At 43.0% G+C, this 22,866-nt stretch overlaps 1 protein-coding gene and 1 non-coding gene across 2 annotated transcripts in view; both read left to right on the top strand.

The window, feature by feature from the left end:
• The first annotated feature begins 14,919 nt into the window (after positions 1-14,919).
• Fas (Fas cell surface death receptor) overlaps positions 14,920-22,866 on the top strand; it is a 33,620-nt gene continuing 25,673 nt past the window's right edge. The window contains exon 1 of the mRNA NM_139194.3: positions 14,920-15,003. Coding sequence (NP_631933.2) covers positions 14,974-15,003 — 30 coding nt within the window. The 5' untranslated portion in view covers positions 14,920-14,973. The remainder of the gene's footprint in view (positions 15,004-22,866) is intronic.
• Positions 20,153-20,259, top strand: LOC120100158 (U6 spliceosomal RNA). Its single transcript, XR_005499951.1, has one exon. It is a non-coding gene; the product is annotated as a U6 spliceosomal RNA (small nuclear RNA).

Below are 22,866 nucleotides of genomic sequence, written 5' to 3' on the forward strand. Positions count from 1 at the left end.
ATTACGTCACCTTAGAGCTGGAGGGAAGAGAGGCCGCATAAGGACCCATGCCTCATCAGCATCAAAAGCAGGAAAGCAGCAAGAACAGGATGAGAATCAGAGCCTGGTGTCTGATGCCCTAAAAAGGTGATCAAAGGCCCAGAGGCCAGGGATGACCATGACAGTTCCTATGTGTCATCTGTTCTTGTGTAGCAGGACTGTAGATCTGAGACCATCCTTGACCTGCCTAATGTAGTTCTACTGTCCTATTGGTCCTTTTAAGTAGTTGTAGGATTAGGGAGGATTGTTGGGGGTCCCAATTTAAGCTCAAAATCTCCATGTAAAGAAACAAGAAGTTTAGAAGGAGGAGAATGACATAATTATGATAAGATTATAAAATTACATAATTATGTTATAATCTCAAAAAACAAAAGAAATAATTCCAAAAGAAACAGGGAGAAATATTATTCTCTCAGGTGTCTGCTATTCTGACAAGGAAATCTGACAAGGAAGAAGTCACATACTATGTAAGGTCAAGTAGCTACTGATTAATAAACGAACAATAATGCAATTCCAGGTGAATCTAGATTGATTTCAAATATCCATTTAAAAAGACAGGCAGGCAGCTACAGGTCTCCAATGTAGCATCCACACTTGCTCCTCAGTTACGCCGAGAACCTCTAAGTTTGGAAAGGTCAGAGTTGGGTAATGTGAGTCAGAAGAGGCTACAAGTCTTTAGTTTTGCCTTATATGGGAAGTGAGACTCAATGAGGGTCTTTTTCAGTGGACACATTTGGATGACAGGGTGGGGACAGAGCAAAGAGAGGCCGGCTGTAAGGATCAGAGGTCAGGAATGGTAAGAGCAAAGAAGTGACAATGTGAGCAGAGGAGGCTTTAGACCTGTGTGCTAGCCTTTGCCCAAGCATGTATCAGTAATTCATTCACCAAACTTCAGTTTCTGAATATAAAAAACAAGAATGAGAGGAGATAATAATATAAAGTTAAGCTCAGATGATATATATATGTATTCAAATGTGATATTTTATATATATATCATCTGAGCTTAATTTTATATTTTAATATTGTTTATATTATGTATAATTCTACATATAACATAGAACATATAATATATAACATATAATGTATAGTGTATGATGTTTAATATGTAATATATATCATATAATTGCATATATTTGCAATTAAGTTTGATGTAATATCGTGATAAATATTACTCCTGTGTTAATCACTGGGCAGAGAGAGGGAATATGTACTTGTAAGTGAACTGGCAGTTGACTTATACTTCATCTGTGTGGACTGTGGTGTTCAGTGTTTTAGCTGTATTCACGACATGAACGTCAGGTAGTAAAGTTTATTTTGAGCGGTCTATTCTAGTACTCAACGCAAGGAATGCAAAATGAAGAAATCTAATCTTAATATATAAGCAAGAGCCAAGGTTAAAGCCCTTCTGAAGCCCTCCCATACCCACTCTGGATGTTGCAATGGAGCTACGAAGAGCCACATGGGTGACGGTGCGCTGTGCAAAGAGAGGGTGGGAAAGAAGAGAAGAGAAAATGGATGGAGTAGACGTTAGTTAATGATCACTCCAGAAAACGTGTCTCAGGCCCAATCCTACATGTGTAAGCCTGAACTTGGGCTATTGAAAGATTTAAGATTAGCTTTTACTGAAACAAAACAAAACATGAGGTAAATGGCCTCATTCACAAAAAGACAAAAGCTATCCTCGTATTGTACTAACCACAGATTTTACTCAGTTCTACCTTAATTTTTATTTCTGAAAAGACATTTAGGTTCAATGTGATCATTTCCTTAAAAATGCACCATCTCTTACATGAAAACTTAACTAATTCATATACTGTTTCTGGTTCTCTTAATAATAATCGCTAGCCATTAAGAGAACTCAGTATAAGTCATGCACCATTATAAGGCCTTTATAAATACGGTTGTATCTTATGCTCACAAAAGTTCCCATGATGCCCTGATGCAACATGGATTTGATCTATCTGTATAAATCAGACAAGTTTGAGAGTTAAATGAGTTAATATAGCCAAAAGGGTCTGGCATATTTTGAGTTCTCAATGACCTAGGATATGTAAAAGTAGCACATTGCAAAACACAGGAAACAATTGCTTTGCTTCAAATCTCTGCTCTGTTGCTTCCTCACTGGGTGATGAATGCTGTGTGATCCTTCCTAGTGGGTTCCTTTGGCTATTTCTCCTCTGTAGCAGGGCACCATGGAAACTTCTATGAGCATAAAATACAACAATATATGTAAAGCCCTTATAATGGTGCCTGGCTCATACCGAGCTCTCTAAATGTGTTAGCTACAATTATTAAGAGAACCAAACCAGTGTATGAGCTAGTTTAAGGGCTTTCATGTAAGAGATGTTAGATTTTTAGATGAACAACCACACTGAACTTAAATGTCTTTTCTGAAGTGAGGGAAGTCATAAGTAAAAGGCCATGGATGGGGCACAGAACTGTAAAATGCAAGTCCCCAAGACAGAAATAAAAAAGGCAGTGATTCAAAGGGGGCAATTCATGGACATTTATGGTCACATTCTCCTGATTGGCCAAGGGACATAGCCGACTTCCAGCCAATTTTCCTTCAGTTCACAGAAAAGCTCAGTGTACTTGAAAAGGAAGTAAGGCACTCTCTGTCCCTCTCCCTCCCCCTCTTCTTCCCTCCCCCCTCCTCCTCTCTCTTCCTCCCTCCCTTTCTCTCTCCCTCCCATCTTCCTCTTGGAAAAAAATATATATATATTTATTCATTCAAGGCCAACGTGGTTCTGCTCACTGAAAGTGTGTCTTCCACATATAATGCAAAGCTATCCTAAACAGGAGCCAGGTAACAAGCCTGCTAGGAGATGTCAGAACTCATTAGTTTTCCTGCGTTTCCCCCATAACCCAACTGCAGAGATGCTCAAAAAATAATACAGCTGACAAAACTGTGACCGGCAGACAGCAGGCAGGCTTGTTTTCATGTACTGGTGGATCCTTTCCGTGAGCTAGCTAGCTCTTGTCACCTCTTGAGTCCTTTTAAGTTATAATATCATGGGCAACCATAGTCACTTAGCCTTCTCAGACTTTAATGGATCAGACTCCAAACTTCAGAGTGGCTTTTGTGGCACTGGGGATGGAATCAAGGGTCTCACCACAAGCTTGAAATACACACTATAGCACTTAGTAACATCCCCGACCTCTGTATCCTTTTGAATTTGAGATGGCATCTCACCAAATTTCCCCCACCAGCCCTGAACTTGTAATCCTCCTGCCTCAGCCTCCCAAGAAGCTAGGCATGACCCTCCTTCCTCAGCCTTAAATGGAGCTAGGATTCCAGGCTTGCACCAACAGTTATGGTTGCAATTAATACTGTAAGTAGGTGATTTATTCCATCCTGATATTTGAAAGTCATAAAGTTAGAGTGTGAAGTTGTGGCCTTACCATTTGAATTATTCTGCATTTGCATCCAGTGCATGTGGCCATCGCCCACATCCAGTTTGTGAGCTGTCAGTCTTATAAAGGGAAATGGGTACAAGCAGCAGAGAAGAGAAGCGGCCCCTTCTCTATGAATTTACTCAATACGATAAAGAGGGTCCTAGCTCACTATATCAGAATTTTAGTCAATAAAGCCTAGGACTTAAGAAAAAAATAGTAATGGTATGTTGTGAATCTGCAGGAAGCCAAGTATTTGACTGAACAATGAAACACGAAGGTTTTAAGCTTCCATCATCATAAGATCGCCAACACAATAGGGGGGAAAGGAAATTGGGCTTAGTGTGGACTTTACGAGTTTTCCTCAGAAGCCCACATGGTCACTGAATGAGCATAGGCCAAAACCTACTTCCTAGGAAAATGTGAAAAACAGATGGGTTGATATTTTGAAAAGCGAGCACACACAGCCAAGCCAGTGTGAGTGTTATATGCTATGAATGAATGTAATGCCTTAAACTACCCTTTCTCGACACACAAAGAAAGATAACACAGACTCACTAGTTAACTCACCAGGTAGCAGACTATTATCCTAGTATCTTTACTCAGTGTGGAAACTGCTGTAAAAATATCCATTGCTCCCTGAGTTTGCTATAATGAGAGCATTAGGCACCTTCATTGTTCTTGCTGCCTGTGTGAAAAATTCTCAAGGAACAGGGACTGTGTGGGGTTAGAGGGAGGTCTCCTGTGTGCATGGGGGTGGGGTGGCGTCAACTTAAAGTTCTCGCCTACCATGTGGGTCCTGTGGTTTCAGTTCAGGTTGTCCAGCTTGTGCCTGCCTTGAGCTGCTAAGCTCCCCTGTCACCCAAATATTTTGTGGATGAAGTTTAGTTTTGCTCACAGGTACTGCCCTGCACTCTGAATGTTAGGTAAACCTTTGTCAAACTACAGTAAGTTACTACATCAAGGAGAACGTCTAAATACTGAAAGGGCCTTCACAAGGGAGTAAACTTTTAGGAAATGGGGGAGCAAGTTTTGGAAAGATATAGGCCAAGAGTGGTGCTCAGCTCCCAGGAGCACAGGGAGGAGAATCAGATTTGAAGTGATGGATGTTAATTTTAAGATTCCAAATTCCTCTAGCTACCACTCACCCCAGCTTTCTGACTACATAGGTCAGAAGATGTCAGGAATGGCCCAGGCCACAGCCATCAAGAGCCTCAAATGATACAGGATACCGACACATCAAATGTCAAATGGAATTGTGACACAGACGTAATTCTGAATTTATGTTTTAAGTGTTAAAAGCATCAGTGGGTCAAAGGGAGACACTAAAGACTTCCAATTTCAATATTGTTATTGATTGCTTTTGCTTTAATATACCAAGAATTTAAAAAAAATCTGTGTGGCCTAAGTACTTTCTGATCCAGCCCCTTCCACCTATGAAAATCTCATTCTTGGGTTTAGTTGTTCTTGCTTGTGCAAATGAAAAAGTCATATGTGAGAGACAGACAGAGGAACAGAGACAGAGAGATAGACCCTCAGAGACAGAAACACACAGAGATTGAGATTAAAACTGATGATTTCACTTTCAGATCGAATGAGAAGAAACAACAGACTCTAAAGGGAATAAAAACCATGACCCAATGATTCCTTTGGGTTCTTGCTGTTTTTGAATGAGTCTCCAAAGATGCATTGGAAAAATATTATACTGAAAATTTAAATGTTGATAATTATTTGGCGTTGGAGCCATAGGAAAGTATTTAGAGTCAGATGTGATCACAGGGGACGAAGCCTTGGGGACTGTGCTGATGCTTCAATAGATGAGAAGGTAGCCTGCATACCTCTGCTTTCTCACTTCCCAATGTCTCTGTATGTTAAGAAGCAGCCAGGAGCTGCTCACCAGAAGAGGCCCTGGATCTTACACATCCAGCTTTTTGTACTGTATGAAATAAATTTCCTTTGTCTAGGAATGAGTTGGTATGTGGCATGCTGTAATGAAAATGCCATAGAGATTAAGATAGCTATTTTATAAAGCTTAAAAAATAGAATAGAAAAGGAAATCAAAGTAAGAGCAGAACGGCAAAGGCTATAGGCAATCATCATACGTGCCCTGAGCTAGAAAGTGGGATAATTCGGATAAGCACATCATACCGATGTTGATAACTATATGTAACCTAGAGAAGATGTTGGTGAAGTGCATGGTCTTGAGGAAGCCATCTGTGAAATCATAATAGAACGTCAGAATACAAGGAAAACTGTCATCAAATCATTAGTATTTAATAGGCTTCCATTTACTGAAAGAGAAAACTGGGGCTGAGAAGGTTAAACATTCTGCTCAGCTAGTGAAATAATTGTACTAGGACACAAGTCCCTTTGGTCTATCCTCGGAGGAAGGAAACATTCCCAGGAGCAGAGGCAATCACAGTGTGACAAACCAAATCTTCCAACCTCTTTCTCCCTGCTCCCAGTGTGCCACTCAGCAATCTCTCTCTCTCTCTCTCTCTCTCTCTCTCTCTCTCTCTCTCTCTCTCTGTGTGTGTGTGTGTGTGTGTGTGTGTGTGTGTGGCCAAAGCTCTCTTCTACAGAAAACCATCCACAAACCTATCTCTGCTTTGACTCAAGTGCCCTAAACTCTAAACTGGGCCTGGGTTCTCTTGTCCTCTTCTCACAACTTCAACTCCATGATATCTTTTTAACTCCATAGGACTCACTGTAGTCTTCCCTTTTTGTCCTCCATTCTCCCTATAGCCTCCCTTCAGCATCTGTTGACAGGGAGAGTCTGTGCAAGCAGAGGGTACCTATCCCACTCCCCTGGAACTGCATGGGCCATCAGAGATAAATTCCCTCCCTCATCCTCACCCACTTACACCTCACTGCCCCAGCAGTTTCTCTCACATCACCTCTCTTCCAGGGCCCTAGGCCGGCTTTGGCAACCTTAGTTTGTCATCTGGGGATAGCCCACAGGATAATACTGACAGTACGGAGTACGCCTTATACCAATCCTTCCAGAGGGATGGTGTCTTACTGGTAGTGATTTGGAAAACAGTTCTAGTGGTATGCTGGCAAATATTTTAGTTTGTATTTATTTTTGTGGATATTTTCTATTTCTGGCAAGGAATGTTGATTTTTCCATCCTGGACTATCACGTGATGTCTTATTTTAAGAATAAAAAAAATGATTCAAGAAGCAAGTAAGTTGATTTTTAAAACTACGCTTTACCAAAACATGTCTTTAATCTATGCTGTCGCCAATTGTGCGGTGCACACACAGGTGTGGGCGGAACACTTGTGCATATTGAATCAGTAAATCTGAAAAGAAAGAAGACATAAGTGATGGTGAGCTGTACGTTTTGCCATCCGTTGGCCAGTCATCCTTTCCAGCTAGGTGTCCTGACGATTACAGAAAGATGATGCTCTCTTCAGTTAGGCATATGCTTTGGTTACTTACCCTGGAGTATGCTGAGTAATTTATAGTCACCAGCCAATCTTTCACACAGGGGCACAGGGCGATCATGTCTTAGGTACAGCCTACTGCAGACAACCCCATCAACACCAGGCCAACGCCCCTGAAGTCATGTTCCTCATCCCTCTGCATGCCAGTACATGCATGGAGTCGTGGAATGTCTCCGAGTTTAATGTATCCTCATAGACAGAAACGGCAGGGGCAGGATGCTCGCTTGGGTGTTAAGTCTGGGTCTGCAGATTTCCCCTACCTTTCTGCTGCAGCCCCCTTCCTTCCGCCTCCCTCCCTGACTAGCTGCATCTCAGTTTCTGAATGTTTTTGACCTTGTCATTTCCATGTTTTTGGAGCACAGGGATATTGGTAGGCGAATTTTCGTGGGAGAATTTGGAAGATTGAAGGGCTTCTTCCACATGTCACAGGCCAGGCATTCAGCCCTCATCCGTCAGACTCTGGGCACATTCCTTTGGGTAGTACTGTCTCTTGGGGCACATGAACATGCTTGTACACAAGGAAGCTCAGGAAAGGACACCAGAATCCAGCTAATTTATCTTCAACACGTTGACTTGTAAAGCCACACTGGAACTAGCGATGGAGCTGGCTCTCAGGTATACTAAACGCTTTGCACACACAGTCTCTTCATCCCATGAGAAATATAATTTTCCAGAGGTGAAAATGCCTTGTGGTCCTCACTTAAGATTAACTAGCAAAGTTAAAATTCTTCCTTTTCCCTGTCTATAAACCTAAATACTTTCTTTCACAAGCTGAGATTTTATTGAGGAGTAGAGTCCCCAGACATTCCAATTCCTCACACACATACCGTCACTCTGAAGACTTACACTGTGTTCATGTACCTAAATGAAGAGTATTGTTCCTCCTCGAACTTGCTCCAGTGATGTTCCTGCTTCAAGGTTGGCAAATTTCGTAAGACCTCACATAATAACCAAATGCTCACAAACCACCGACTCACAATTTTAAGCCACACACAGAACATACCCCAAATCTCAATGTTTCACAGCACATTATCACAACTGTTAGGAAAATCGACCTTATGACCAGAGCTGTTACAGTTCTGACAGAGCAAGGAACAAGGAGTGGTTTCCTTAGGAAATGATTCTACTAGAAACACCAGACCAGATATAACCGAAAATAGTCCAGACACGAATGCATGACTGAGACTCCAAGTTGCCATTTAGTTTGTTTTGTCCCATAGGATATGAAACTAGACCCTTCTATGGAATGTTATGGTGACCCCCGAGACAGTCACAGCCTCTCCTGATTCAGTATCCTGCTTCCGGTTGTACCCCAAAATAAACAACCAGCAAATGATTTAACCTCTTAAAAAAATATTTACACTTTTAAAATGGGACGAGGTGCTATTCCCTCACCTTTTAAAATGTTTCTTGAGCTACCAAAAAGCTCGCATTTACAAAAGAGTTGATAAAAATATTCCTCTGGATTGTACAAGAAGGGAGGCGGGGACCACTGACAGATGTGATGGATGCTTAGTCGGACTTGGCTTCTTTCTCTTCCTCAGAGGCTGGACTCTGGTTTTCAGTCTTTCCCTTTTCTGCAGGCAAATCCGTAGTTTGCTGGTCACTTTGCCTTTCGCTCCCCTTTTCACTCTCGTTTGCACTTCTCTCTCTCTCTCTCTCTCTCTCTCTCTCTCTCTCTCTCTCTCTCTCTTTCCCTCTCTCCCTCTCTCCTTCTCTCCCCCTCTCCCCCTCTCCCCCTCTCCCTCTCTCCCTCTCTCTCTTTCTTTTTGTCAGATAATTTATCCTTTCCGGTGGCCTTTTTAGGCTTCGCATCCACATTGGCAGGGGCAGGCTTGGCCCACAGCCTCGCGGTGCGGCGCCTGTGCTCCGCCTTTGCCACTCCATCCGCGCTAACCTTCCTCAGGATGGAAGACGCGTGGGAAGCCGGATCTGTCACGGAGCTGCACTGCCTAGCCACCACCACAGGAACTCCTATGACCCCCTAAATACATTTTATTGGTCAATAGAAAGTCTGATGAGTCCTTTGGTAAGTGTAAGCTCTAATGCCCTCTAGTGACAGAAGATTTGTTTCGTAGAGAGTGTCTGTCTTAGAGGGACTATCTAGGCAATCTTCCTTATTTAAGTTTGAAAACAAAATAGCAAATATTAAGCAACTACTTTTGGTAACAAAGGATTTCTTACACTAACCATAGCTTTAATGGTCCCCAAAGAAACTGAGTGTTGTAAGAATCTAGCTTTTACGAAAGCTGAGAACTGACTGGGTTAGGCAGTGTGGGGGTGCCAAGTTTCAAACCTAAAGATAGTCATCCCAGGAGTCAGGCAGAGCCCCAGGCTCCACCTCTCCATGCGGCTTCCTCTCAGTGTGAGCACCATGCTTTTCTCTCTGTCAAACCAAGGGACTTTTTCCACAACCAACTGTACCAATAGCACATCTCATGTATATGTATCCATCCCATTTCAAATCCAATGAGAAAGACTTTGTGTCTCAGTTGCTTCCAGAAAATGATGCCAAGGTTAATTCCAACAGAATGGGATATGTTGTTTTCCTGGGCCAAGTAGAGTCCCTGGTTCTAGGCTTGGTGTCAGCTTTGCTATGATGGTTAATATTCTCTGTCACGTTGGCTAGACTGTGGTGCCTGTACATTTAGTCAAACACTCTTTTTGTTTCTGAGACACTCTACTTTGTATGAAATTCAAACTAAATCCATAGGCTTTTTGTAAAATCATGGCCCTTAACAATGTGACTAGGTGTCCTCCAGGAAGCTCAAGGCTTTATGAAAAAGACTCACCATGATTGGGGAAGGGAGGAGTCCCACCAGCAGACAGTCTTTGGATTTGAACTATAGGTTCTAGGTACATCACACTGGACAATCATGTGACCTAATTCCAGAAGATCTATCATCTCTGTATCACCTCTCATCCATCCATCCATCCATCCATCCATCCATCCATCCATCCACTCATCCATCCATCTATCCATCCATCCACCCATCCATCCATCCATCTTCTCTTCTATTGATTCTGTTTCTCATCCCCTGGAAAGCACTGACTAAAAGAACCACTCATATAAGATAGTCAAGGACAGAGGGGATGAGTGGTTTTCCCAGAACCATCCTGGAAGTCCCAGTACTAGGAAGGAGGAGAAAAGATATAGGGTTAAATAAAAGTCATGATGTCCACTACAGCTGGAGATTATTAAATTAACTTATTGCTATTTAGATAAGGCAGTTTGGCTGACAGCAGTGTTTTAAAATATTAACTCCACTGAAGAAAGAACAGAAATATTGTTGGTAGTGAAAAGTTAAAATGTTTTTACTTCCCAAGCTACAATCCACAGACTACATGAAATTCAAGAGGAAGGGCAAAATGTAGATGCTTCAGTCCTTCTTAGAAGGGGGAACAAAAATATTCATAGGAGGAGATATGGAGACAAAGTTTGGAGCAGAGACTGAAGGAAAGGCCATCCAGAGACTGCCCCACCTGGGGATCCAGCCCATATACATACAGCCACCAAACCCAGACAATATTGCTGATGCCAAGAAGTGCATGCTGACAGGAGCCTGATATAGCTGTCTCCTGAGAGGGTCTGCCAGAGCATGACAAATACAGAGGCAGATACTTGCAGCCAACCATTGAAATGAGCCCAGAAAGCAGTGCTATCTGTTTACAGTAGGCATATACTTTAACTTGCATGGTTTAGCTTGAGTAAGATGGTACGACTGTCCAAAGCACTCCCCTCCTCCTGTGGCGTGCCTGAAGCTATGTGAAATATCACATTTCTTGGAGCTAGGGAGCAAGTTCAGTGGGTATGATTGCTTGGTGTGCAAGCATGAATGCTCCCATTTAGATCCCCAACATCCACTGAAAAAGCCAGGCATGGTCTCCTCCTCTACTCCAGATCTGTCTGGGGACAGAGATAAGAGGATTTATGGGCCACTAAGGTTGGTTAAGTGACAAAGCATTAAGCTCCAGTTTCAATGACATAACCTGTCTCAAAGGAATAAGGTAGCTAGTAATAGAGGACAGTCTATGACATGCATGGATGCACGTTTGCACACACACACACACATACACATAATACATACATACATACATACATACACACACACACACACACACACACACACACACCAATTGTTTGGGTTTGGTCTTGACACTTGAAGGGATGGTGACTCTTCAAAATGTACTATTAGAATAAAAATAACTTATACTGCCTTTGTCACTGTGATAAAACATTTATCCAAAGCAATTTAAGGAGGGAAGAGTTTATTTCCTCTTCCCGCTACTTGTGACAACTCCCAGACCACCATCCATCACTGAGCAAAGTCAGGGCAAGAACCTGGAACAGAAGTGAGGAAAACACACTGCTCACCTCAGATTTCTTTGTTACACAACACAGAGCCACTTGCCTAGGGGCGGCACTGTTCACCTTCCTGCGTCAGTCAGCAATGTTCTGATGGAAGCAGTCCTCATCTGAGAGACCCTCTCGTGAGGTTACTGTGTTTGTCGAGTTGACAAAAACTAGCCAGTGCAAAGTCTCCTCAGAATATCAACAAGGTTTGCTCCATCAATAGATATTCCTCCAAAGGTTCCCAAGAAAGAACTTCAGCGTAGAGCATGTATACTCACACCCTCTTAGATGATACAGTACACGTTAGCATATTAAAGACGACGAGAAATCACAGATGAGGATGCTCTATGCATTTTTTTGCTTTATTATTATTGTGTGTGTATGTGTAGTGTGTGGCATAGTTAACACACGTGGAGATCAGCAGACACCCTTTAAGAGTTGTCTTTCACTTTCTGATGGAGGTCCCTGTGATTGAATTCAGGCCGTCTGCCTTTCCTGGTAAATGCCTTTAAAGTAATTTTATAATCACTCACCTCGCCAAGTTGAAAAGTAGTAATGATTCAATGAAGCTGCTGACTCAAGTTCATACCAAAAGCTGTTGATTTTACCTAGAACTTGTGCTCTACACCCTTACTACCCCCCTCCTCCTTCTTTCTCCCTTCTCTTTTTCCTTCCTTTCCTTTCTGCATGGAAATTTTAATTTCAAATTGCTCTTCCCTTCCTTTCAATTTTGGAATACTTGTAGGAAAGCACAGCCTGAGGCTTCTTCATGGCAGTGACACCCGACAGGAAAATAATGCAAAGTGGTGGGGGGGAGGGGAGAGGAAAGAGGGGTGGGGGTCAGAGTGGGGTGGGGGGATATAAGTTTAGTGACACCTGCCAAACAGAATGAAGGAACAGAAAGCCTACAGGAAAGAGAGGAAAGAGAGGAAGGAGAGGAGGGAAAGGAGAGGAAGGAGAGGAAGGAGGAAAAGGAGGAAAAGGAGGGAAGGAGGGAGACTACCTAGATTCAGAGCACTAAAAACACTTCCAGAAAAGAGTGCTGCAGGATGCTCTCTCTCTCTCTCTCTCTCTCTCTCTCTCTCTCTCTCTCTCTCTCTCCATCTCTTGTGCGTTCATGTGTGTGTGTGTGTGTGTGTGTGTGTGGTATGTGGTGTGTGTGTGTGTGTGTGGTGTGTGTGTGGTGTGTGTGTGTGTGTGTGGTATGTGGTGTGTGTGTGTGGTGTGTGTGTGTGTGTGGTGTGTGTGTTTTGTGTGTGTGTGTGTGTGTGTTCTTAATTAGATGGATCCTAAGGGAGGAGGAGAAGTGGAAAGAGGAGGTGAGTACTCAGTGGATTTTGCAGACATTCTGACCCATAGAGGTGGAGTCCAGAAACCTCTTCCTGAACAGGAAACTCTTGGGGCTGCCCTTGAACAAACTTACCTTCTAGAAGAGCAGTTCTGAACCTATGGGGTTCAACCACCACAGAGCTCACTTATCAGATATTCTGCATAGAAGATATTCACATTATAGTTCACAACAGAGGAAAAGTTACAGTCGTGATGTAGCAATGAGATAATGTTATAGTTGAGCATTACCTCAGCATAAACTGTATTAAAGGGTCCAGCACGAGGAAGGGTGAGAACCACTGTTCCAGAACTTTCACACAACACTAAAGTGCTATCCACTTTTCCAAAACAACAGTGACTTTGAACAGTGTAAATGAACCAGAGCAGAAAAGAAGCATAAGAATTTTTTTTCAATGAAAATTGGTCAGGAAATAATCCATGTCAAAAAGAGGAAGTAATAACAAGGTCTAACAGAGCATGAGGTTTTTCCCTTTTATTGAAAATAGGCCCTTTTTTTTCTGATAGATTCATATCCTGACTATGGCTCCTTCCCTCTTCTCATTCCAGCTCCTTCTCCCCTCCCCACCCATCTAGACATTCCCTTTCTGTCTTGTTTGAAAGCAAACTGGCTTCTAAGGCATAATAAGAAAATAAAATAAGCTAAGATAAAACAGAAACTAACACACTGCAATTGGACGAAACAAGCAGAAGAAAAAGAGCCCAAGAGAAAGCATAAGAAACAGAGATGAGCTCATTTGCATACTCCGGAATCCCTTAAAAACACTAAACATAAGTAGATATTCAAAGGCCCTGGTGCTGATCCATGCAGGCCCTGTGCGTGCTGCTTCAGGTTCCCTGAGCCCTGAGGGGAGGGATTTGATGGAGACATCCCATTTAGGACTGAGTGTTCCAGTAGCTTTCTCTCTCTGAATAATATCTGGTGGTGGGTGTCTGCATTAGGAGTCACTTTATTAGAATGGGCGTGTTGTTTGTTTGTCTGTCTGTTTTTATAACAGGTATTTGGTTTTATCCCTAGGCCCCTAGGCTATCTACACTCAGGTTCTCCATTAGTGTCAGCTTTAGGTCCCATCTTGTGGAGTGGGGCCACAAGTCAAATCGAACACTGGCTGGTTGCTCCCACCCACTTTGTGTCATTCTACGTACTAGCATATCTTTCAGGTAGGACACCATTGGGTTTGGGGTGGAGGTGATGTTTACCTTTGTCCTTTGGTAGCATGCGTGCCGAGTATCTTCCAGTACCAAAGATGTTAGCATGCAGGGATGAAGGCTCTACGGAGGCACTTTCTTCTTGCTCTCAACTTCTCCGTATTCGATGAGTTGTGTGGGTGTCAGTTTGTGGAGAGCGGTCTATAGTCTCGGCAACTGGCTGCATTGTTTGAGAATTCTCAGGCAGCTCTTCTGGTCAACAGCTCAATTCGATGTCAAGGAAGTAGAAACTTGCTTTGGTGATGAGAGATGTCCACATGTAGCTCTGTTGCCTCCATTATTTGGCTATTTCTTGTTTTAAATACTGATTTTATATATATAAATACACTGTAACTGTCTTCAGACACACCAGAAGAGGGCATCAGATCCCATTACAGATGGTCGTAAGCCACCATGTGGCTGCTGGGAATTGAACTCAGACATCTGGAAGAGCAGTCAGTGCTCTTAATTACTAGAGCCATTGCTCCAGTCACTTGGTGATTTCTTACAGATAACCTTCATATATTCATATACTCTATCTGCCAGGTTTCCATACTATCCCTCAAATGCCTTTTAATTTTAGCTGTCTCTCCCTATATTCCCATTCATCCTCCTCCTTTCCCATCCCCCATCATAACTACTTATTTTATTCCTCTTCCCTAATAAGATCTATTTTGCCCCCCCCCCCATTCCCCAACAGTCCTGTCACTGACACAATACTGAAGGCTGAGAGAAGGCAAAATGGTCTTTGTCTCCAGCAATTAACCAAAGTCCAATTCAATCAGGAGTTCAGAATTCTTTCTAGGGAGAGCAACAGCAGGAGGAAAAAAATCTTACTTGACCTGAGGGCGTGACTGTGGAAGCGCCCAGGATGGGGAATGCCCATTTATGCAATCAAGCCCTGCTTGGGGCCTCCCTCTGCTCAGGCCCCATCAGTGAGGTGATGAATCAGTGGATTTCCCCGGAGTCTAGCAGAACTTCCTCGCAACCCCTGGGGCTTTACAAAGGTTGTATCTGGTCCCTCAAAAAAAGTGACATACAGGTATTCAAAGCGATTTCTGGGGAGCCCAGAGTGGGCGTGAAGCGGTTTGTGAGTGCCAGAGGGCGGGCCCAGGCAAAGTACACACCCAGAGGCAGTCTAGAACTGGTGGGTGGGGCTCACAGACTGCCCTAGGCGGGGAACTGCTTTCTCTTTCTGCAGATATGCTGTGGATCATGGCTGTCCTGCCTCTGGTAAGCGTTGGAACGCCTGGGATGTGGGACGCTACACACTGGGGACCACTACGTGAGAATCCAGATGTGGCTGGCGTTGGATGACAGCCACTCCACAGATCCAGATGCTTAGAAATGCGGGGTAGCTGCCTTCTCTCTCTCTCCCCAGGCTAAGTGCTCAGGGCTGATCCCCAGGCTCGGATTTCCCAGCGATCTCCCAGCACCAGCGCTGTTCTGGGAAGATTGGAGGTGGGGAACGGATTGGTGCTGACCAGCTCTTAGATGGCTTTGGCATGGCTGGAGAGGGACACTGGCCTAGAGACTTGCCCAGGCAAAGATTCACTTTGGGGCAGGAGAGGAGTTTTCTGTGTGGAGTGAGGCTGTGTGGTATTTGACACTTCTGACAGTTTGCTCAACTGGGGAAGTGAGTGACTCCAGGGTGGTGTTTACAACCCAAGAGAAAGATTTTTCAAAGTATCTTTGCCTCGAAAGATTTGTTTACACTCCTGTAAACAAAACAAAACAAAACAACAAAAAAAAGAATAATCTCCTTCCCTTCCGGGAATTCAGCTGAGAAATTGTGGGAGGCCGGACTGGTGGATATTTCTATATTGGCTTGTCTTGTTTCTTCTTTCACCCTCTTTCTCCTGGTATTCTCACAACAGGTTTGTCCCAGTAATCCTAGGGCTCTGAGTCCCAGCTCCCCATGCCTATTGCAGGCACAGAAATAAGAACCCTCTAGCACTTGGCCTCTGCACAAATGCCAGTTAATAATGGCCAACCAAAGGGATTCAATCCAGTTCTGAGTTTATTATGTCCCTAAAAACTCCCCGGGGCACAGAGATCTCAAATCAGTTTTTCACAGCAGTGGAGAAGGGAGGAAGACAGTCTCTCCTCCCTTTGAAAGCTTAAATGAGGTTCGAAGAGCTTAAGCATTCAACAGAGATCTAACAGCTAGCAAATGACAGAGCTGCATTTGAATTCAGATCTAAGTCCAAGGCTTGTGTACACACACACACACACACACACACACACACACACAAACTCACACACATACACATACACACACACACACACACACACATGACCATGGTATGGCTAAGAGGAAAGTTTTTATTGTGGATATGAAAGAGAAAATGACCAGAGGCATCTGGAAGAGCCCAGAACATAGAAAGAAGTAAACTGAACATGGCCACCAGACTCCACATGGCCAGGGCTAACTGACAGAAGGGAAAAATAACAGTGGATAGAAAATAGAGAAACCCTAGTGAGAGAAGCAGGGGCAGAGCGGGAGAGATCACAGTGAGAAGAGCAGGATTTTAAGTTGAATGAGTTGCTGGGGGGGAAGCCCATGAGCTGGAGGGAGTGTGGGTAGGGGAGACAGTGAGCAGGGCTAGAATGCTAGCATGCACTTAGAGATGTGCAACAGGCACTTGTGGTACACGAGTGTGCTTTGGTGTGCTAATTAATAGGCACTACAGGTAGTCTCCTATGTCCCATCTGCTAGAAGTAAGGGAAATGACTTTCTAGTGAAGCAGAAGAGGCACATTTGGTCAAACCCTTGGTACAAGCAAACCAGAGAATTTGACAACATGGTGCACATACTGTTTCCCTGACAGGGCATGCGCAAAACTGTAATCCCGAAGGCCTTTTTCTAGCCAGTCTTTTCCACAACCTCATTTACTGACCTTCTTTCCTCCCCTAGATCCATGGTCCATACTGCTCTTTTCCTGAGAAGGGACAGCCTGTGGGTGAGGAGCATTCTGAATGGGAAGAGCCCATGGTTAGAGATACGAGCAAGCTCTAAGGGCAAACTGAGAGAGAGAGAGAGAGAGAGAGAAAGAGAGAGAGAGAGAGAGAGAGAGAGAGAGAGAGAGAATATGAGCAAGCAGACAAGGAGACATCCTTTAGAAGCACAGTGACAGGATGACAGGAGTGGAAGAGGCTTAGGGAAACACCACCAGAGAGAGGATTCTAATACCTCAGAGGCCCAGGGTGCATCTAGAAATGTGAGTCTCAAACAGCAGGCTCCAGTGAGCCACCAAGGGGCCAGGGGTGGGGTTAGATACAAGCAAGCATCTCCTAGGGGGAGGTGAAGAGAGACAAGCAGTTAGCCAGCTTTCTCTCTTGTTATTGACACCGTAAGTTCCAGAGGGAGCTGAGAGACAGAGCTAGCAAGGAGGCAGCTGGGAGCAGAGAGAGGAGATGGACAAGGGAGACAGAGCAAGCTCCAGGAAGGAGCTCAGAACGTGTGGGGAGGGAGAACCGGATGAGAGAGAGGGAACCAGCAATTGTCTTGGTGACAAGAATTTCAATTCTGGGCATCCACAAGTGGTCAGGTGTCCCCAAGTGGACTGAGAGACTCGTTAGAGAGAAATGTCCCAAATCACAAAGGATAGGCATCCCTTTCCGTGTAATGGGTTTCCAGTAGGGAGAGAGAGGCTGCCTGAGACAGAGACACCAGCATGACTACTGTAGCAAGAGTAGGCTCCCAGAGTCAACAGACAGAGCAGGCTGCTTCGAGGAGGATGTAGGTGGAAAGAAGAAGCTGCTGAAACAAGGCGGGCTCTAGAATTTGGAGTCGGATATAGTAGGTGTCAGAAACCAGTATTCCATACCTTAGGAGAGTCAAGTCAGAAGCTTGGTTTGCTTAGCAGAGGCTGGGCCCCTTGTGGGGCACCAGATATATAAACTGATGACATCACATGACGGCTCTATGATATGGTGACAGGGAAGGTTTTTACGTGGGTATGAGAGAGAGAACAGCCAGAGGCATCTGGAAATGTCAAGAACAGAGAGAAAGAAGTAGACTGAACATGGCTGGAAGTCTGGACCTGGTCAGAGATATCCTCTAAAAAGGCCAATAGCAGGGGATGGAGAATAGAACAGAGAGAGAGGGGCAGATATGGGGTGGGGGAGAGGCAGAGTCAGAGAGCCTTGTTATGAGCAGAATGATTGGCTGGTGGAGAGGGAAGGAAGCCCATGAGCTGGGGACAATTCAGGGTAGGGGAGACAGTGAGAAGGACTAGGATGGGCTTTGAAATGTGTAACAGCTCCATGGGATGCCAGCATACGCTTTGACATTCTGGCCCTTCTGCCAGAGATAAGGAAAACGGACTCCTCTTGGCCGACATTTATCTAACTGCCAGAAATCCCATAGTCCAGGTTGCACTCACTTCTGGACAGTTAGACAGCTGAATGGCCTTTTGGAGTTTGGGGGGCATTGGAGGAGAAACAGCCACTTTCTTCACACTTCTTTAAAGGATGGACAAAAACAGCTGTTGAATTTATAATTTGTTCCTTTTCTTTAGAGGCACTGAGTTTCTTTTGGACACAACAGTTTGCTGGTTGCATCTGATAGCCAGAATATACCAAGAGTGGAATGGCAAAAGCTCTACACTTGGCACCTTGTGAAGGAAAAATTCCCTTTGGTTTTTTAAGAAGTGATGCATAATGTTTGGCCTTTAGAAATGCCTTTAGGGAATTTTAAGATTCTCCTCAGTGTAAAGTGCCTGGTCCCCACTTGATCATTGCCATTGTGTGAGTGGCTTGGAAACACTCTCAGCTCTTAGAGTCCTATTCGTGAAGGAACAGAATGCGAACGGCCTGGAGCTATGCTCAACTTAGGAGTAGCTGTGTCTTTACCACAGGATGTGTGCCTTGAGCACCCAGGAAACAGCCTTGCTAAAAGAAGGCACACACATACATATATGCACATGTGAATTTTTACACACATATCAGTACATAAATATTAAAATTAAGCATAATTTCTTCTCTATGTGATCCGTGGCCTAGGAAATTAAAGTTTACTAAATAGTGTGATGAAGACAGAGGAGTGAAAGCATCATCATAATCCTGTCACCCATGTAATCCTTGCTGGGTGTCACAGTACCTCCCGTCCCTCCCATGAGACACTGAAGTGTTCTTACTCAGAACCTGGCCTTGCCCAACATAGTGCCTCCGTTATCCTAGCATTGCATTACCTCACTTGTCTCCTAAAATATGGCTCCCCATGAAGTATGGCTTCCTCAGTTGTAGCATAAGTAAAATAGAGGCAGAGTGTGAACTGAACACAAAAGCGATTCTTGTAACAGGCTGGTGATTTCTGGGGAGTAGATTTGGGGTCTAGTTTTCCTTTACTCCCTTCCCTATGTCCTCTGTCTCCAGCACCATTTACAGAAATAGCAACTGGACCCTTTTCTGCTCTTCCTTCTCTCTGCTTCTTAAGAGATTTTTTCCTCACCTAGTTTCTGGGATTATTATTATTATTATTATTATTATTATTATTATTATTATTATTTTGTCTACTGAGCAAGTCTGAAGTTTTAAAGCCTTCACAAAATTTTAGAGGGGATAGGAAAATAGTTTAGTTTACTTTATCCCGCGTATATGTGTTATGTGAGTCCTGTTGTGTGGTGGTTGGTTCTATGTGTGTGTGTGTGTGTCTATAAGTGTATCTGTGTGTATAGTGTGTCTGTGTGTATAGTGTGTATTGTGTATGTTTGTGTGTGTAGTATGCCTGTGTATAGTGTCTGTGTATATGCCTCTGTGTGTGTGTGTGTGTGTGTGTTATGAAGTTGTGCAAGGTCATTAGAAGGTTTATCGTGTAGTATTTAGGGATGGCACACTAACAGCCACTTTCTTCATACTTCTTAGAGCAGTTGTTAAAATGGCTGAAGTAGATGAGAGGTGACTTAGAAAGCAAACAGGAATCCTTGCAGAGGAATACAACTGTGGTTTATTTTGGTTCTTTTTAAAGGGTGGACAAAGACAGCTGTTGAATTTACAATTTAATCATTTTCTTTAAGACACCTCTAGAAATAGGAAATGTTTTTCAATTTTTGAAAGAGATTTATTTATCCCAGAAGGGACTTGTAAGTTTCATGAATGCAATAAGGAGATTAAATATAAATTAAAGCATTAACAACAAGGATGAAAATTCAAGTTTTGTGGGTTCTGACGCATAGGTTTTTTTTTTTCTAACTAAGCCACCCTCTCAGCCCGAAACCCAAAATTTTAAATCATAGCAAGACTGAGAAACAAGAATTAAGTTGATGTTTGGAGCGGTCAGCATCCCTCACCAACGACAGTTAACAAACAAAGTCTTCCTCCATTGCTGTGTACAATAGACAGAATTATTGCCTTGAGAGCCGATTGAGACTTTAATGTAGTACTCGCTTCGGCAGCACATATACTAAAATTGGAACGGTACAGTGAAGATTAGCATGGCCCCTGTGCAAGGCTGACACGCAAATTCGTGAAGCGTTCCATATTTAAAAAAAAAAGAGAGACTTTAATGTAAGATTATTTTATTCTGTCACTGAGGTTACAGGAATGTCAAAGGTGACAAAGAGCTGACAACCAGGGCCTGATACTATTTCTTAGTAAGCTCTTTGAGAGTGAATCTTCTCAGGGCGGGAGTTGCCAGGATACCAAAGACTGAGGGCTCCATGCTGTATGGAGAGGCAGATCACCACCATCTGGTTGCCATTTGGAAAGAATCACTTCTTTTCGAAGATAATTAAAAACTTGAAACAGGAAATCCCCCTGCAAAAGCCCCTTCTAACGTGTGTGCTTTAGGTGAATTCTCTTGGTTCCAAAAGTCCCTTACAAAGCACATGTGTTATAATAGGTACCAGAGACCACTTACTAAAGAGAAACAAAAAGCATGTGCTTTAAATCTGCAACGAAATAATGCCATCAAAAGTAACTTGGAACCACGTTTAGGACAGTGGATCTGTCTCTTCTTCTTTTTGAGCAAATAAATATTTAAAAGTTGCCCCAAAAGAGTGAAATTAAACACAAATTCTGGAAAATAAAGTCATTTAAAAAAATCGGTCTTATGGAGACATTTAACAATTTTACTTACAGCTTCTAAGCCTTATCCACACAGGTACATAATTGTATGTTTAGCCAGTGCAATGTGTGGTCTGTTCTTTGACACTCATATATCTGGTAACCCGCTTGTGCTTCTTAAGGTAATTATTACCTCATAATTTTTACTTGATATTTTATTGAGAAGTTATTTATTAAATGTTCTTGAATTACCATAATTTTGCTTATTAATTTTATGTTTTATAAAAAATGTTTTGGGTGTAAATGTAGTAGTACACTCAGTGGTAGTGTTTGCCTAGCATGTGCCAGGCCTGAGTTTGATCCCAGCACAAACTAACAAGCAAATCAATAAATTCTACAAAAGGGAAAACTGGGTAGAAGTGCCTGCTGGCAAACCTTCCAACCAGAGGTGGGTTCCTGGGCCCCACGAGGTGTGAAAGACAGCAGTTTTTCAGGTTGCTCTCTGACCTCCACTTGTGCATGCACACAGGCACACATGCATGCATGCACACAGGCACACATGCATATTCATGTAAGTACCACTGCCTGTGGTCTTGTTTTATTTTTGCTGTAGAGGCGCATAGGTGTGTTCATACAACACACAGAAGCAGAAAGAAAACCCACTTAGTAACCTACCAGTATCCTTCCCACCTCCCAAAATCATTGATGTCCAATAGGAGAGGGTGCTTGGGATCTGGCTACACCAGGAAAGCTGCTGCTATTTAAGTATGGAGTTGATAATTGCAATGTCAAGCAACCTTTCTCTTTTAGGGAGGAAATGACTGGACATCTTCTCTAACCACTACTCCTTTGTACACAGCTCCATTACCCCACAGTCGTGAGAATTTAGAAACAGCAGTCACAGTCTGTACAAACAATTGTCCAAGCCCCACTCAGTGTAAATGCCTGGAGCGGGGAGTCTCTGTGACCATCATGGCTAGCGTAGTGGTGATCCCCCGGAGGCAAGAAGGCAGTTCGGTTCAGCACAGCTAAGTATCGGGTGTTGGTTCGTACTTTGGGAGTATGACCCTGAGAAGTTTATTTTAGGCACATTTGAGTATGGCAAAATTGGGTGAAAACTTTCCTGTTGATAATTAGCTCAGTCCTGTATGCACAACGAAGACCTGACTACAGAGAAAGATCTCTGTAAAGTACATGTAACATGTTTCATAAATATAGGGTCTGTAGATTGATTCTCTTACAGTAAGAAGCTGCGGGAGAATCCAGTGTATCATATCATATCATATCATAATCCTCATATCATAAAGCATATAAGACAATGCAGGTGTGTGTGTGTGTGTGTGTGTATGTATAAAATTTTTGTCAAAAATAGGCTGTTTTGTTTAACACATATAGTGTGATGTGTAAATACACAGATATAAATTTACTTGTAAATGTAAGGAAATTTTTATCGTTAGAAGCATTTAAATGTTAGATGTTTTTGATGTCTGTTGGAAAGCAGATCAGGGTTAATGTAGCACACAGAGCTGTCCCCCTGTAGCTTGGTCCCTGCTGGCCCCTGGGTCCAGGTGAGCAGTCCAGCTCAACAAATCCACTCCCACTCAGATACACTGATTCTCTGGCTTGCTACTAGCCAAGCCTTTTTATCAAAACATACCATGTGTGATTCTGGTATTTGTTAGAGTTTTTGTGTATTATCCAATAATTTTGATGTCTATCGGGGTTTCTGCGAACAATTTTAGAAAGCTTGCTTTTACAGTGTCTGTCAAACTGTTTTTTTATTTGCAGCATTCTTTGAAAATTTCACCTTATTATATAAGTCTTCTTGTAGCCATAATTTATGAGGGTAATAGCATAAAAGAATGCTTCTAACTTATGTAAGATTCATGTTGATGGAATGATCTGGAAGAGAGACAACTCAATTTGAACGGAACGCTATTTACCCTAGAATCCATGTTTTCACCCATCTATTTGCAGTTTAAAATGTCCACTTTCAAATTGTAGATTTGAAAGCAAAGTTTCTAGATTGTGAGAGTAAAAAAAATAAATAAATCTTTTCCAATACTTTCCCAGGAGTTCTCCGAGTAG

The sequence above is a fragment of the Rattus norvegicus genome, chromosome 1 (assembly GCF_036323735.1).
Source record: "Rattus norvegicus strain BN/NHsdMcwi chromosome 1, GRCr8, whole genome shotgun sequence".
NCBI lineage: Eukaryota > Metazoa > Chordata > Mammalia > Rodentia > Muridae > Rattus > Rattus norvegicus.